Source organism: Sylvia atricapilla, chromosome 8 (genome assembly GCF_009819655.1).
Source record: "Sylvia atricapilla isolate bSylAtr1 chromosome 8, bSylAtr1.pri, whole genome shotgun sequence".
Lineage (NCBI taxonomy): Eukaryota > Metazoa > Chordata > Aves > Passeriformes > Sylviidae > Sylvia > Sylvia atricapilla.
This window is the reverse complement of record NC_089147.1, coordinates 31,768,081-31,785,697: the sequence shown is the minus strand read 5'-3', so window position 1 is coordinate 31,785,697 and position 17,617 is coordinate 31,768,081. Positions and strand designations below refer to the sequence as shown.

Genomic DNA, 17,617 nt, shown 5'->3' with positions numbered 1-17,617 from the left:
CTGCTCCAACAGGGATTTACCCACAGCCACAGTCCCTGCAGGAATGAACCTCCTCCAACAGGGATTTACCCACAGCCACAGTCCCTGCAGGAATGAACCTCCTCCAACAGGGATTTACCCACAGCCACAGTCCCTGCAGGAATGAACCTGCTCCAACAGGGATTTACCCACAGCCACAGTCCCTGCAGGAATGAACCTGCTCCAGGATTGAACCTGCTCCTCCAGCATGGACTTGCCCACAGCCATAGTCCCTCCAGGAATGAACCTGCTGTGCCATGAGCTTTTCCATGGCCTCATGCACAGCTGCTGATGCCTGAGGGTGTTCCTGCTCCAGGACCTACCCTTGGGCCCCAATCCCTTTGGAATTACAGATACTTTGAGATGCTCCTGCTGGTGATGGAACCTCAGCACCACCACCCACTGACAGCCCTCACCCCAGCTGGGACGGGGGAGACGATCAGAAGGGCGACAGGGGAAAAAGTTGACATAAAGGCAGTTCAACAGGCAAAGCAAAAGCCACAATGAATCCATTCTGTGTTCTCCAAGGGCAGGTGGGTGTTCAGCCATTCCCAGGAATGTGGGGTTCCATCCTATGCAATCTTCCTTGGGCAGCTGGGATCAGCTGTCCTGGCTCCTCCCCTCCCAGGTTTTGTGTAGCCACTGCACACTCGATGGTGGGGCAGGTGAGGAGCAGAAAAGGCCTTGGCACAGCACAAAAGCTGGACTGGCAGGAAAATCCAGCCTCCTGTGGGATCTTGTGCTCCAGTCACTGGAGGGTCTCTGCCTCCAGGTGCACGTGGGAAATAAGGCTGATTTTTATTGGAGATGTAAAGTTTGGACCCTGCTGGATGGGACAGCTGTGTAGAAGAGGAGGTTTGGGATTGCCAGGGAAGAGAATAAGCAGCATTCATGGGAAGAGAGAAAAATCTTGGACAGAAGGAGAAACAGGAACAAGACACCCAGGGAAGTAACCAAGGGCTCAGAAGAAAAGGGAGAAGAGAATGGTGCTCCACACCACAAAACACAGGAGCTGCTGAAGGATGTTCATCTCCTCCAGCTGACCACGTCCACCCTTTAGCTTCACACAACCCCTGCCTTTACTATCTTAGGCAACACTGCAATTTCAAGGCCAAGAGCTGGAGGCTAACTGTATTTCCAGGACGCCTGATCTTCCACTTCACCCAAAGGAATTTCTCAGGGGTTTAAGAGCCTGATTTTGAAGGAGTCTCTATAGCTGAAGCCAAATATCATTTCCAACAAGCCTTAAGGTACAGCTGAGTGGCACTATTTGCATCACATTTTCTTTATCTACACTTTCCTGAAGTGCTTGGCCACTGCCCTGATGTGCTGCTGGCAGTCCCAGGGTCATTGATTTCCTCTATTCAGCAGAAATATCACCCACCAAGAAGGTTATTTTCCTCATTTAGCCTGTGGACTCCAAGAGCAGCAATGAATTCCCCTCAGCCACCAGATCTCTGCACACAAATGACATCAAATAGGCAGTTTAAATCGTAACAAGCACTGACACATCCCAGGGACCCCCTTCCACTGAGGGCAGGGAACAGTAGCTCTCCATTTCCATCACACTCGTGTTACTCCTCCACTCCTGAATCTCAATGACACTCTGTGGTCACGGAAACCAACAGCATTTCCACATTTGGATTTGAAGGGACCTTAAAAATCACCTCGTCCATGGGCAGTGACACCTTCCATTAGACCAGGATGCATTCCCACAGTCCTGCTGGTTCTGTATAGAGCTGCCTCTACTCCACTGATATTAAAGCCTGACTGTTTTCCCTCCTAAGAAAAGTGTATGTGTGAATTCAACACTCCCCTACGTGTGCTAAATGCATGAGTGCACATGCATGTCATTCTATATATATTTCTCTTCACATTCATCACGAAGTACACGTGCACTTAGGAGACTGCAATTCAATTTTCCATCAACCCAGGCAGCTCCATTATGATTTCTCCTCTTTGTTCACGTCACCCACAGCCACAACCTCAGAGAGCATTAAACAAGTGAACAAAATGATCTGGCCTGGGCAGTTCCTAAATCCACGTCAAGCCCAAGTCACAGATTTGCCATGTAGCTTTCCTGACACAGCTGGGGTGTTTGACAAGGAACACCTCCAATAAATGCGCTCACAAACCAAATCAAAGAAGGGCATTTGAGGAAAGAAGCACCGCTCCAGGCAGGAATTGTTGCAGCCTGACAAGGAGCTGTTTTTCACTGATGCCCTACTTCAAGTTTGCTCCTAATGAACAAGCCCCAAACACAGCCCGAAGAGCCCAGACTTCTGAAAGTCTGGCAGCCCATTTTCGACTTGGAAAGCAGGCACGGGTGTTGAAGTTTGGCTCTCCCTTGCTCAGGCTCTGGTTTCCAAGGAAACCAGAGGCTGCAAGAGCCTTGCAAAACGCTGGTCCTGTGCTCCTGCTCGGAGCACGCCGCACTGGAGCTTCCCCTGACACAAACCCTGCCAGGCAGGGGCTTTATAGCAGCATTTCCAAAACACCTGGATGCAATTCCAGGCGTTCAGGATGTCAGGACACACAGAACATACCCGAACCGATTGCACATTCACACCAGACCACTTTCTGTAGATGCTGAGAGGAGAAAGGTATTATTGTCATGGTTTAGGCTCCAGTGTAACAACCAATACTTTTGTTTTTTCGTGTTCTCTCCGCCCTTCAAAGCAAAGACAAGATACACAAAACCCGAATGTCAGGCACTTCTCTGCCCGCAAGTACCCTCTAGAAACAGCAAAGCAGCAGATAAAAAACACTTACAGAAATATTTATGCTTCATCCTGATGCATATTTGGGCCCCGTGAAAAGCCAAAAGCAAAGACCGGCAGCACAGGCAGCAAGTACTATCATTGATGGCAGTGAGTGGCATTTAACCCACCTCCGGCTCAGCTTTCCTGGACCCTTTCCCTCAGAAAGATGTTTGTATTCAGCAACTCTTATCATCCTACAGCATCTGGCTCAACCTGGATAACCACAGAAACTGATATGGAACAATTCACTGTAACCTTTTTAACTCTCTAAAGGAACAAATTTTCCCCTTGACTCCTCTTTTCTATCTGGTGCTCAGCAAGTTCAGGACTCACGGTGTCCCCTCTCTCCTTCCAGAGGCAGCTGGCTGGGCTAAATTCTGTGCTACCACGTCCATTTCTGCTCAGTTTCAGAACTCTGAGCTGGCTTTTTTATTATTATTATTATTACTATTAATTTCAGAAGCGGAAGACACATGCTATGTTTAGGAACATAGAATACCGAAGCTCAGGAACGCTTTTACAGATTCCAGAGAGAAAGAATGGCCTGGGGACCTCATTTTGTGTTGAAGCACTTTAAAACTCTCCACCTACAGCATTCATACAGCTAAGGATGAATGTAACACAGCTCAGACAAGTACAGGTAATTATTCCAGTAGTACAGATAAAAGGAAAAAAGTTAATTCTGCAGAAAATGAAATTATGGAGCTGTATTACAATTTTAAAAAGAGTCTCTAAGTTAATTACCAGCTGTTAGTGTCCTCAGAGCTACTGTACTTACTGAACAGTGCTGTTTTGCATATAACCACCAAGAAAATGTCACTGTAGTTTCTGAACAGAACTATTTTGCTTTAAAACACAGTTTACTGACACCACACTGCTAAAATTAATCTCCAACAGCAGAAAAACCCAGGGAAGTCTGTGTCGCTTGCTGAACAGAACTAAGGATAAGTGACATTGCAGCGATGTTTTATCTTGCAATTAAACTCATCTCAGCAAAAACCAGACAGAAGATGACAAAACAACTACGTGGCTTTAACAGCTTAGCTAGGAGATTTGTTTTCTACCTTCCTTTGAGTCAAACCCCTCTGGAGTTTACACTCAGCATAAACGTCACCAGCTTGAACGAGAGTGTTGAGAGATGACCCAAAACACTGCTTCAACAGAGAAAACCTGCAGTTCTGTGCCTCACAGCCTAACACCACACAGCCACCCCTTACTACCGCGAGTAACCCGGACCTCAGAGGGCTGTAATGTGTGACACAAGGAGCCGAGCTGTCACAATGTCCCCTTGTCACTTCCCAAGGCATTAAAGGCGCTCGGAGCGTGAGTCACACGAGCGCACAGAGGGGAGCCCCATCACAGCCACCACTGCCGAGCCAGACCTGTCAAAACACGGCGAGATCACGCTCGGCTGCCTCTCTCCAGCGCTACCCTTCCTGTGTTCACAGCATCGTCCCCACGGCACAACCTCAGCCCTGCAGAGCACCAGGGATCCTCCCGCACCACCGCTCAACGCGTCGCCATAAAATCCTGACCCTAAATCCTGACCCTTCAAATGCACCGAAAAACCCCACTGACATTAATGGATTTTCGACCATCCGCTTAAACTGCATTCAGATGGATTCTATGTTCGGGCACATAAAAGCAACCGCAGCATTTAACAGCTCTCGCAGCAAATGATAAATGCAGTTCAATTAATTGCTCACTGGACACATCAGAGTGGATTGACACCAAAAAAAAAAAAAAAAAAACCCACGAAGGTTGCACCACTACATCCGTCTCCGCTGACTGCTGGGGGCAAGATGCTTCACCAGAAAGTGACAGGACTCAAGAGGCCACCACCAGCCCAGCTCCTGCCTCACATTCCAGGGAAGCATCACTGCAGGAGCGTGCCTCAGTTCCTCCCCTCGGCACCACAACCACTAGCTCCCAGTGGTTCCATCATGTACCAACCATCCCCCAAATTCCTGTAGGAAGAGCAGAGCGCGGGGGTTGAGGGAAAAGGGGTCTGGGTGGTTTCAGGGGGTTTTTTTACATGAATGGCTCCTGGGTACTGCAGCATACAGAGCACTGATAAACACCAGGAGAGCATTTCATGCCAACACCCTAAATACGGACTGCTTTTCAACTACTTCTGGGGGGTTTATTACTATTATGATCATTTAAAAATACGCCTCTAGGTCCCAGAGGATATGCACATTTGCTTCAAAGAACCAATCTGGCCGTTGCAGGGATTTTGTTAAACCTCTTGTATGGATGTTTTACTTTCCCCTAAGGCTATGCAACCAAGTATTTTATATTTCTTAAACCAGACCTTTTAAATATAACTCGCAGGCTGCTCCTCCCCTCACAAACGAGTCTCTGGGATTTCGGCAGATTCCCCAAAAGTCTGTTAACTCTCCAAACCAAGTTATTTTTCGTTTTACTCAACATTTCTTACAAATGACACAGCACTTTGCTGCTGTCTCTGTTAACAACACAGCTTGTGCCACCCCAGCCAAGAGATCAGGCCCTTCACACTCATGAGCTCCATGCTTTGTTCTGTGTTCTACTTCTACATTGCTTTTTTTCTCCCTTCTGGAAAAGAAAACACGCTGATTACACAGCCTTCCAAAAAGGCAAACAGCTGTTGCTGATCCCTGAACAAAGCAGCTTGTTAAAATTAAAGTCCTGGGTATTTTCCCATGGCAAGAATGAGGCAGAGAAAGGGAAGAGTTGCAGCTCGCTGGCTGAAAAGGCTTCTCTTTGCTTGGCTGCCCTGTACAAGTTTAACTGCAAAGGCAGTTGGTACACACTCGGTCTCCCAGTATTCCCTCTGTGCTGACAGGCTGTTAGCAGCCAGGATATACCCTGCAAGAGGTCAAAGGTGTGGAAAAACAAACACAAGCAGCAACTTGGGAAGATGAAGAGGAGAGAAAGATGTGTCATGGCATTTTTCCTGCCGTGGAAAACCAGCCAGCTTCCTCCCCAGTCTGTGCCCTCTTACTCAGTCACTTCTTGGAAGTTATTCCCTTAGAGAAGGAGAGGGAAGAAAAAAACCATTTATTTTAAATAACTGGCTTTTAGTTACTTTGAACAAGGAGACTGATAAAGATCCTAATGACCAACTCCTCTCACTCCTAACTCAGAAGACAATGGCTGAATAGCTGGACATGTCCCTCCATGGACTTCAGCTCCTCTTGTCAGCCCACAATGTCTCGTTTCACTTTTAAAAACATTGTAGAGGCAAAAGAAGCTCAACCCTGCAACAGCAACTCAAACTCTCACAGCTCTGAACAAGGAATTTTATTTAACAATATGCATCTTAAATGAGGGGATGTATGTGTAAGGGAAGATCCTATAGATGTAATGGTATTTGTCCACACAAAACAATTAAATTTACTTTCACACTTTGAAAGCCAATCACAGAATGGTTTGGGTTGGACAGGATCTTAACACCCATCCAGTGCCACCCCTGCCATGGGCAGGGACACCTCCCACTGTCCCAGGCTGCTCCAAGCCCCAAAGTCCAGCCTGGCCTTGGGCACTGCCACGGATCCAGGGGCAGCCACAGCTGCTCTGGGCACCCTGTGCCAGGGCCTGCCCACCCTGCCAGGGAACAATTCCTGCCCAGTATCCCATCCAGCCCTGCCCTCTGGCACTGGGAAGCCACTCCCTGTGTCCTGTCCCAAATCCCTCTCCAGCTCACTTACAGTCATTCAAACACTCCATAACCCAGAATCTTCCACATGCTCTATGTGGCTTCACAACAGTTTCCACCACCACAGACCCTCAAGCATCTACCATGACCCTCGTGATAATTCAGTTCCAACAGATTTTCTGCTACTATTGATCCTACCAATCTCCAGCCATCTCTGCCAGATCAGGAGAGCAAATCCAGCACCACCTAACTAAAAAAAATTAAAAACACCAAAAAAACCACAAAACAAAACAAAACAAAACCTACCAGAAGCTACTTGAGAATCATTTTAGTTTGAAAAAAGCCCTCCAAAATCACCAAGTCCAACCATTCTCCTAGCACTGCCAAGGCCACCACTAGCCAATATCCCCAAGTGCCACATCCACCTGCCTTCGGAACACTTCCCGGTGGCTTGACAAAACCCAAGGTGGGGTGCCATTACCTCAAGATTCACTGAGGTTCAGTGTGAACAGGGGGGAAAAAAACCAACTCTTTTTTTGCAGATTTTGTTATTTCCAGGTCCTCACCACCCTAACTCTCACCTCCATCACAAGTTGTTTTGGCCACTGGGCTCTTAGAACCGACACAGAGAACTCAACACTTCCCAGAGCCACACACACTCCTAAAACCACTAGCAAGGATCTTTTCCTGTCATCACAAACCGGTTTGGGTTGGAAGGGACCCTAAAACCTGTCTAATTCCAGCCTCCTGCCATGGGCAGGGACACCTTCCACTACCCCAGGCTGCTCCAAACCCTTGGAATACCCCACCTGAGCAGCTACAACCCGCAGCCACGAGTTGACTTCAGTACTGTAAATACACTCGGAGCCTTGGCCGTGGACGATCAATACGCAACACTCAGAAGAGTGGCACACGGTGCACCTCACAGCAGACTGCAGGGCCGCATTTACACAAAGAGCAGTGAAAACTCCAGCTGGAAAACGCTCATCCAAGGCTTTGCCAGGCTGCCTGGACATTTCGCTGGCCACGGCAGAGGCTGCGGACTGTGCAGACTCGCTCTGCCCGAACCTGTGGCGCTTTCCGGAGCTCCGTTCGCACTTCAAGGGCGCCGAGGGGCAACCATACCGACAAGGAAACCAGCAAGTTTAGGGTTTTGCTTTCCCCGAGGAGCCCGCACACTGGGGATACCTGATCCCTGGGACGTTTACCGCACGCCCCGGGGATTTCACAGACCGCTGTCCTGACAGCCGCGGCGGGCGCTCCGCGGGCTGCGGGCCGGCACTGCCCGCCGCTCCTCCGCTGCCGGCCTTAGGAACGCGCGGCCACACGCCTTAAAAGGACAAAATATCTGCGGCGGTGGGAAGGAGGGGGGCGGGAAGGGGAATGCGGGAAGGGGAGCGTGGCGAGGCGGCGTGAGGGACCCCCGCGGCCCGGCCCGGCGGGGTCCGGCCATGGCGGCCGCCCTGAGGGCGGGCAGTTGCCTGGAGACGGCGGGGCCCCGCCATGGCGGCGGGAAAGGGCTGAGGCTGCGCGGGCAGCGGGGCCGGCCCCGCCACGCTCCCTCAGGGGACGCTCCGGCAGGCTCCCCGTGCCCCGCCACGGCTCCCTGAGGGGACGCTCCGGCAGGCTCCCCGTGCCCCGCCACCGTCCCCCCGTGCCCCGCGGGGCTCCGCACGGCGCCCGCACCCCGCAGCCCACCCGGCGCACACGCTCCCCGCTACCGGGATGGCTCCGGGGATCCGCCAGCGCTCCCGGTTATAATTCCACGAGGAAGATGCTGGCCGAGGAGGAGAGGTGGGTTTGCCCGTCGACGGGGAGGTCGCGCCCCGTCCCCGCACATGGAGCCCGGCGCGGCGAGCATCCGCTCATCACCTCTTCCCTCCTCCTTTTTTTCATCCCTTGAGAAGCGCTAAACCAAATGCACGGCGATTTACGGGCCAGGAAAAGGCACGGAGCGAGGCAGAGCGCTCCCGCGAGGGCTCCCTTTCCCCATTAAGGCGCTCCAATTTCCCTAATCGGCGGCAGGTGTGAAAGCGGGGCAGCGCATCCCCCGGCGCGCCGGCACCTGAGGATCCCCGCAACTTTCCCAGCCTCCCGCACACCCTCCGGCGCACCGGGGCACTGCGATAAGCTCCTTCTTCTGCCAAACCCCCCCCGCCCCAAAGCACCAGCCCCCGCCCGCCCGGAGAGCCGGGCGCCTCATCCCGCCGGGCTCCAAGTTTCCCAGCTGGGAATGTCTCCCTGCGGTGTCCCGGAGCGAGCCCCCCTTTCTTCCCCGTCCCCTCCCGCAGCGATAAAGCCTCCGTGCCCACAGCACGATCCAGCACGCAGCTGCCCCCGTGCCCCGGCGGGATGGGGCGGCCGGGTCCCCCCGCAGCCGGGACGGGGCACGCCCGGGTCCCCCTCTGCTGGCTCCTCGGCGCCCGCTCCTGCCGCTCTTCCCCCCGCCAGCCGCGCTCGCAACTTTCCCACCCCGCGGGGCCGCCCGGGCAGGATGCGGGAATGCCGCGCTCCGGGCTCGGCGAGGCCGGGGATGGAGCGGGATGAGGGAGAGAGGAGAGGCTGAGCGGCGGGGTGACCCCCTGCTTACTGCGGGCTCTTGGGGTAGAAGGGGAGGGTGACGTGGCTGAGATCCTGGATGTCGAAGGCGGTGGGCTCGGCCGAGATCGCCTGGCGCTTGGTCCGCTGCTCGCCCTGCAAGGTGCCGGCGCTTTGCTGCTGCGCCTGCTGCGTGGCGGGCCGGATCACCGAGCGGTACTTGTCCAGCTCGTTCTGCAGCTTCTGGATCAGTTCGTCCTTCTGGTCCAACTCCAGCTCCAGCTCGTCGATGAGCGCATCCCGCTGCCGCAGCTCCTCGATCTTCTCCTGCAGCGCGTACTGTAAATCCCGCAAAGTGCCCATGGTCCTGCCGCCGCGCTCGCCCCTCGCCGCTCCCGGCAACTTTCCCCCCCCGGGGCCGCCTGGCCGCGCTCGGGCCACCCCGGCCCCCGCCGCCCCCTGGGCTCGGCCCGGCCCCGCGGGGCCGCCGCAGCCGGACCCCCGGCACGGCGCTCCGGAGCGCGGGTGTTGTCAGGGGCGATGTGGATCCGCCTGCGTCAGGCCGGGCTGGCGAGGGAGCCGAGACACACACACACACACAACCCGCGGCGGCGAGCGGGGAGGGAGGGGAGGCGGGCGGGCGGCGGGAGGGAGGCAGGGGCGGCGGGGAGGATGCACATGCTCGCCCCGCTCCCTCCCGCCGGCCCCGCCGCGCCCCGCGCCGCCCACGGCCCCGGGCTGCCGAGCACGGAGCAGCCCCCGGTCCTGCCCTGCCGGCCTTCTGCTGGGGGCCAGCACACGGCTCCGAGCACACACCTCCCCTCCCGTCCCGCTGCCCCGCTCCACTCGAGGTGCCACTTCTCCTTCAAGAACTTATTCCCCCCCGCCCCCCCCCCCCCCCCCCCTTTACTTGGCTCGTAAAGAGCCGGGTTTTGTTGTCTTCTCCGAGTGGAAGCACAAGCCAGCGTCTGGCATGGCTCCTCCTCAAGCCTCAGCAAGCTCCGGGCTCCAAAAACCCAGATTTTCATGGGAATATCGGTCAAGTCTGTCTGCACTGGAAAAGCCTGGAGGCAGGGCATCTGGCTTTCAGAGCACTAAAAAAACGTCACCCAGCTTTAAATCTGGGAGATTTTCTGCCTGGTCCAAATGCCCACGTGAAAGCCCAAATTAACTTTCTCCCATACCAAAGCCGATCAGACTTTCCTGGAGCGCAGGGTTCTCCTTCATGCACTCAGGTTTTCTGTGTGGCCCCACCTCCGCCATACAGCCCACGGGGCTGCAGCACAGAAATAACAAAAATCAAATAAATGAGCCACAGCAGCCGAGCCCTCGGTGCCAAATGGTTCTGGGCTCTTCTGTTTGCCAGGCACTGAAGGGCCAGCAATGCTCACCCTGAGAGCACAGCTCCAGCCTTGGTTCTGTTGCAGAAGAAACAGGGGGCTGTGAGGTGTTTTGGGCATTCCTGATAAAATCATCCAGACTAGAGGAGCCAGTGATGAAAGCCCCAGAGCGCAGGAACCTCACAAAAGCTTTTGCAGCACTGGGGCACCAGCACTGTTTCATGCTCGGAGGTTTCCAGCAGCTGTTTCTGTTCCCTCTTGGGGGGTTTCATTTGGGGAGGAGGATACAGCCCTGAATATGTTTTTTGGAGGTTGGTGGCACCTACATGTTTATATCTAGACCTCCCATGCCCGGCCTGAGCTGGGAATGCCAGACATCCAGCTCCTGCTTATGGGACTGAGCTCCTTTCGTCTTGCCCTTTATTATTTTTTCCCGTTACACACTGGCTTCAGCTTTCAACCTGCAGCTGGTCTGTATAAAATAAATTTATAAAAGAGGTGAGGAATTAGGACTGCTCCCTGCTCCACACTGTTGCTGGCAAGGGCCTGGCCTCTGCTCACAGACATGAGGCTTTGCAGGTTCTTCGTGCGTTTGATCCTGCATTTTCCGAGATGCACGTGAAAAGGAGGAAAAAAATTAAGTGTTACATAAAACTCTTCAGTTTTCAGTCCCCTCGATACATTCGTGCCAGGCACAAAGCAAAGTCCCCCGGTTGTTTCCACAGGTTTAAATCCAGACAGCATTTTTTACTGTCTATTCCCCCTATTTCCATCTCAAATAACTCACCGGGAACAAAAGTACCAAATATCTGCTGAACATTTCCATTTTAAAGACAACAGGCATTAAACAGATGCATTCCTGCTGCCTACGAACTGGGAATCAGTGATAAATAAAATATTTTAACAGCATTCAACCAACACGCTGTAAGTTTTATTGCTTTCCTCCCTGCAGATGTGAAATCTGCAGGAGGGAGAGGTGATACAGTTACCTGAAGCCCACCAGGCTTCAAAAGAATCACAGCCCTGGGGAAAACTGGTGCATAATTTCTCAGTGACAAGCGGTAAAATACCATTACGTTGTTTCTCTGAGAGGGACCCAGCCCGGGACCGAGTCAACAGTGCCCCAGAACAGAAAGGATTCACAGAAAACCATAAGAAATTATGGCACATAAAGCTGTCAAGGAATTTAGCTGAGTGCATCTAAAACGTATCTATTTATTTCCAGGTGGGAAGCAGATTTTTGTTAGACCCTTGGGAGGTCTCAAGAGAGATTTTATGGCCCAGGTTTAGATTTGGGACCATAACCAGTAGCCGTCAAGTCCAAGGCCGGTGTTCCCTGGTTTAAAGATGAGGCCAAAGCAGCCCAAAGGGCTTCGCAAGCTGTCAGCAGAACTCTGCCATGGGAAGGCAGCTGGCACTCGCCTATTTCTGGCTGTTCCCTGCTCGCCCAAAGAAACCAGAGCACAGAAACCATGAGGCCAGCACAGATCCTGGTGTGTGATCTCAGGGATCCAAGCGTACCACCCCAGTCCAATAAAAATAAATCCTATGGACCCATTCCTTTCAATCTAAAGCTCCCAATTTTTAAAAAAATAAAATAAAATAATAAATCTCAGGCTCAGCAGAGCAGCTGCTTTGTCTGCTTGATCCAGGGAATGGAAAGAAACAGCTTTAGGGAGAAGAATGGCAGGAATGCACCAACTGGCTTGGTGTTGGGAAGACAGGATGAAGCTGCTTGCAGTTTAAGGAAACCTTCAGCTATGAACTTCGCAAAGCCTTTTCCTGCTCCCTCCACTGCCAGAATGTGCCTGGATGTCGAGGGGGAAGCCAAAAAAAGAGCATCTACAGACAGCTGCCCCAAAGCACGACACACCAAGGCTGCCTGGTGGGAATCGCACAGAGCGGGGAAGTTTCTCCTCTCTGTTGCACTCACAACATTTCCTCTCTGCACAGCTCCAGGGTTTTGATAGCTTCTGCTTCTGAACCTTTTCAGGGATCACCTGTCACCAAATGCACCCACTCAGCTGCCATTCTCCAAGCTGAGACCGTATTTGAACACAGTGTATCCTGCAAACAGCTCCCTGGATTCCCAAGGCAAGGCTCGGGGAGCTGGCACAATCCCTGACAGACAAATGTCACCTTGCTCCAGCCGGCCAGGACAGCACAGACAGAGAGGCTGGACACGCACCACTGACCACATACATAAACATTTTCCTCCTCCTCGATGTGGTGTTTGTTCCCTGCCTAAGCCACTCTACTCTTTTCCCAAAATATCTACAGGAGCAGATCAGCCCGTGGCAGGAAGTTGAACTGGCTGGATTTTGTGATGGATTATCCTGCTGGTGTGGACTTGGTGCAGCTTTGAGAGGATGTGTGCGACCTGCAGGGCTCTGCCCTCCACAACCAAATTCCTTCCCTACTCACACAGTCACAGCAACACCTTCAGGATGGTAAGGAATTACAAAAATACAGGAAAATTTCGAGGAAGGCAGCACAGCAGCTGAACTCTCACAAAAAGCACCTCGAGGTGCAGTCACACCTGAGACTCGCCACATCTCATCCATGGCATGCCACCTGCTATTCCACCATGTCCCCAAAATCCACAGCAGTCCCCAAGGCAGAGAGCAAGGAGTGCCACCTACTGAAACATGAGCACACCTGACTACTCCCTAAGGCACATCTGGCCAATCCTTTTGCCCTGAAGTGCCTCTGGCAGCTCCTTCTGGGGCCTCAGGGCTCTGCAGATTTATAGGGGGCACCTAATTCAGCCCCCAGGAATGGGGATGAAGCTGAAATTACTGTGTCAAAGCAGCCTTGCCGAGACCAAAGAGCAGAAATTGAATATCTGGGGAGTGTTTCAGCCTCTCTTCTCGAGGAAAACAAGACCTATTTTCTCATGACACTGGATGTTCCTCCTCCCTGTTTTGGTCCTTTCCAGAGCCTCCAAAACAAAACTGAAAGTAATTTTTTCCTCCTCACAAAGGGATGGAAATATCCAGCTCTGAGCATTGTCTCTCAAACCCCATTGATTCCTTCATGCTGGAAGCCAAAACATCTAAACTGGATTATCCTGATTGAGTTTCCTTTAGGGCATCGGCTCTTCCCATGCTCAGTAAGTAACACTGAGAAGTGTGAAGACCATGCAGCCATTCCAGCCTGCCCAGGAAGTCCTCCCAGGATGAATGTGGGGTAGAGTGCGTGAGAAGGAAAAGAAAAATACCACAAGGCTTATTAATGGAACAAAAAATTGCTCACTGCACAAGAAGCTGAAGGAAAAAATAACAATGTGCTGTTCTGCAGTTGTAATGCATTTAGCTTTTTATATCACATTAGGGACACGCAGAACACCAAAATGAATGTTTGTGCCATGCAAAGCCGAAGGAGGAGACATTGGGAGCATGGAATAGCAGAAGATTCTCCAGGAACACAGTGGTTTCAAGCACATCTCACATTTTACTGAAGATTTAAATTCTCCTTTGTGGGCTCTTTGCCTGGTAGGAAGAGATGGCACAAAGCACCTCCTGTCAGTACAAGGTGAGAGATCTCCCTCCCCTCATTGTTCTTCCAGGCTGGAGCAAAGCCTGGGCTGTGTTTCCTGCTGGGTGGGTTGCAGAGCTGAAACACCACCACTGTCACTCATCTCATTACCAGTTCTACAGAAAAATGGCACCAGAAAAATCATACTCCAGAGCCAAAAGCTGAACAGCCCCTCAGAGCTTGTTCCTTCCCTCACAAGCAAAAAAACCAAAACCATCCCTGTGACTTCTTCTCCCCACTAACAGGACCCTCTTGCCACCATCTCTGCCCGCACACCTACAGAAACCTCTGTCCTCCAAAAGCAGGAAATTCTTCCTCCCAGGACCGCACAGAAAATTGGATTTTCAGCAGCTCACCCGACCAGCTGGGTGCACATGGTGGCTGCCCACAGCTCTTCAGGGATAAGGGAATGCTGTGGCATTCCTGGGAGCATTTCTCACATCCTCAGCCTGAATGACATCCTTGGGGCCAGGCTTTCTCCAGGAAGGACCACACACACGATCCCCATCCCTCCTGCAGGAGCCAGTGCCCCCATCCTGATCCCTCCTGTCCAGACACATCTCAAGTGATTGGTTCGCTTTTCCCACTTTCCAAAAAAGGCTGGACTGCCCAGCAAGATCAGACACAGGCAGAGCTTAAACAATTCTTCCTCTGGGCTGAATTAAGCCAGAAACAACTTCTAAACAATTCAGCTGTCTTGGGAAGTCTCCTTAGGCTCGGACTAAGCGGAAACTTGTTCTGCAAGCTGCAAAAATAAACATTCAGTGCTCTTTGCAGTTACCACAATTAGGCACTGCCCATGCCCTGCTTCTCCCAGCAGTCCCAGGGCACTGACTATGTAGAGCAAAAGCAGCATTTAGACAAGGCAGGCCCTGGAAATGCAGTTTTCCTTCTGCTTTCAGCCATAAGCTACCAGCAAATGAACCCAGGGACCAATTAAACAAAATGTAAGGAAGCAGATTTAGTCATGGAGCCACAAGATACAGGATGCAACGGAGGTGAAGTCTGTAAAAAAACATCAACTCAGTTGTTGCTGGGAAAACAGGTTCGTTCTGCTCCCACACGCATCTCTGTTGGACCGGGGGAAGCTGAAACAGTTGAAGGAAGGTGGGAGCCATGTGCTAGGTCTGATTTCCACAGGGGGATGGATGGCTGGGGCAGCCAGGCCACCTTGCTTCCACTTCTCATCAGCCAGAGCCGAATGGCTGGGGACAGCCTGTGCTCAGTGCCTCTGTGACCATCACTGCCTCTCCCCACAATCCTCTTTAGATTGCATCCATTCTACACCTTTTCCATGTGGAATCACCTCTTGGCTTGTCTTTATGTGGGACTCTAACAAGCAACAACAGCTCCCAGGGCAGCCTTGGGACCTCAGAAGAGTTTGGGTTGGAAGGAACCTTAAATCTTAGCTCATTTTACCCCCCGCTAAGGGCAAGACATCTCCCACTATCCCAGGCTGCTCCAAACCCCATCCAACTCGGCCTTGGGCACTTCCAGGGACCCAGGGGCAGCCACAGCTGCTCTGGGCCTCCCCACCCTCCCAGAGAACAATTCCCATCCAGCCCTGCCCTCTGGCACTGGGAAACCATTCCCAGTGTCCTGTCCCTCCATCCCTTGTAAAGAGCCTCTCTCCACATTCCTTGTGGCTCCTTCAGGCATTGGAAGGCCACAGTGAGGTCACTTCTCTCCAGGCTGAACAATCCCAACCCTTCCAGAGCACTGCTCCTTGTCAGATGCTGGGAAAAACTTGGGCTCACCAAAAATGAGATTTGTTCCACGAGACAGCTGCAATTCTTCATTGTTTCCTTTTAGAACATGACACAACCACAGCTGAACTCCTCAGTTTCAGCTTCTCCCCTCTCCGACCTGCGCTGCCTTGTGCACCTCATTGTTTTAGTCACGGTGCTCTGGCTGCAAGAGGTGGAAAGCAAAACCCTCAGGAAGGCGAGAACAGCAAAAGCTCATTTCCATCCCCCACCCCAAATTATATTAATTGATAGCAGCTCATTTCTCCAGCCTCATTTTGAGGCTGTTTAATGCCATTCCTCCACTTGAGGGGTTTCACGGTGCCAAACCTCTCAGCAGCCCCAGGCATTTGCAATTCCGGGTGCTCCCTCTCCTCACCCTTTCAGACCCTGCGGTGTGTCTTATCTCTCCTCACCAGTAATGCACCACTCACCTCCCATAATTGCCTTGGTCTGTTGGGTTGATTTAGCCAGCCTTCAAAACAATTCATTTATATTTGAAATTGGATTAGAAACAAACACAAATTCCGCTCCCCCGATATGAAAACAACCAGAGTGTTGCTATTATTTCATGATGCATTGAGAACAAGTGCCCTGTCTCTTTATACAATCAGTTTAATTCCCCTGCTTATTAAAAATTATTATTTGGCTCTTTCAGGTATTTATAATAATAAACACAAACCACAGATTTTACATGCCCTGAGAACAGGCTGGTGTTTAAGTTGCACTGAGAGCTGCCTTCCTTTTTTTAAGAGCAGATTTGTGCCAGAATTTATCCCGAAGTCTTTGACATTTGCATGTCCTGAGCAACTGCAAATATTCCACTGGAGCACCAGACTTATTTAGGGACCTACAGGTGTTCATGGCCACAGTTCCAGCAATGCCAGACCCTTCCTCTCCAAGAAGATGTCCCAAAAAGCTCTGTCCACAGGAGCTGAGCCCTGTGATCGTGTAAAGCTCAGAATCAATGGCTGCACCCCACAGAGGGCCCGGCTTGTTACAGTACTAAGGAAATATCCATGAATCATCCAGGCACAATCTGCAAACAGGGCTCACATCAGGCCTCACAAAGGTTTTACAGCGCTCCACTGCCTTCTACAGCGATTCCTTATTTATGCTTGGGGAAACTCCATCAAGTTGGACTCTCAGAGTGTGTAAAATGTTTATATTCACCGTTTTCTCTGTCAGTGTTTGCAGGGACTGATTGCTCTACTCATCAGAGCATTAGAGACCAGCACTCGCCTGATTTCCTCTGCGCCACCAACATCTCTCAGCTGAGTGCCCCGGGTGAGTCAGGGGATGGATGGGCAGAGCTTTTATCTTCACCTTTCTTCCATTTCTGCCTGGCTGAGGTGCAGGGCTCCCTCCTGGCTGCTGCTGCTCCACCTCCTCACCTGCCCTTGGGTTTCCTCTCTCCAGTTCCATTTCCAGCTGCTTTTCCTCTGACCTTAACCCCTATCCATGGCACAGAATTCAAACATGCCAGGAAGGTTCACCTGTGCACCTCTTCCCCACCAGCTCCCAGTCTTTGGTTGGCATGGAAAACAGCACAATTGTCACTTCTGGGGAATTGTGACACCAACTACAGGGACCTTCCCCAAACCTAAAGGGGAAAATCTCTCGGAAGCGATACTGCTGCAAAGGCAAAGTGTTTTGGGTCTGCTTCTCTGTGGCTGGGAAAGAAAGATTCCTACGCTGGTGTTGATCTTTTATATCATCACAGAAGGGTTTGGGTTCAAAGGGACCTTAAAGCTCACCTTTAAGGGAAGCACCTTCCACTGTCCCGGGCTGCTCCAAGCCCCAAAGTCCAGCCTGGCCTTGGGCACTGCCAGGGATCCAGGGGCAGCCACAGCTGCTCTGGGCACCCTGTGCCAGGGCCTGCCCACCCTGCCAGGGAACAATTCCTGCCCAATATCCCATCCAGCCCTGCCCTCTGGCACTGGGAAGCCATTCCCTGTGTCCTGTCCGTTCAGGTCCTTGTATATTATCTCCCTCCATGTTTCCTGTAGCTCGTTCTGGCTGTGGAAGGCCACAACT

At 52.0% G+C, this 17,617-nt stretch overlaps 2 protein-coding genes across 3 annotated transcripts in view; one reads left to right on the top strand and one right to left on the bottom strand.

Annotated features, from left to right (window-relative positions):
* A1CF (APOBEC1 complementation factor) overlaps positions 1–17,617 on the top strand; it is a 503,111-nt gene that overhangs the window by 417,311 nt on the left and 68,183 nt on the right. The window lies entirely within an intron of this gene.
* The window catches only part of PRKG1 (protein kinase cGMP-dependent 1), a 374,077-nt gene that overhangs the window by 337,096 nt on the left and 19,364 nt on the right, over positions 1–17,617 (bottom strand). The window contains exon 1 of one of the 2 annotated variants that reach the window (XM_066324328.1): positions 9,011–9,536. The exons of the other annotated variant lie outside the window; for it this stretch is intronic. Coding sequence (XP_066180425.1) covers positions 9,011–9,321 — 311 coding nt within the window. The 5' untranslated portion in view covers positions 9,322–9,536. Of the gene's footprint in view, positions 1–9,010; positions 9,537–17,617 lie in introns of those variants that run through there. 2 annotated transcript variants of the gene reach the window in all.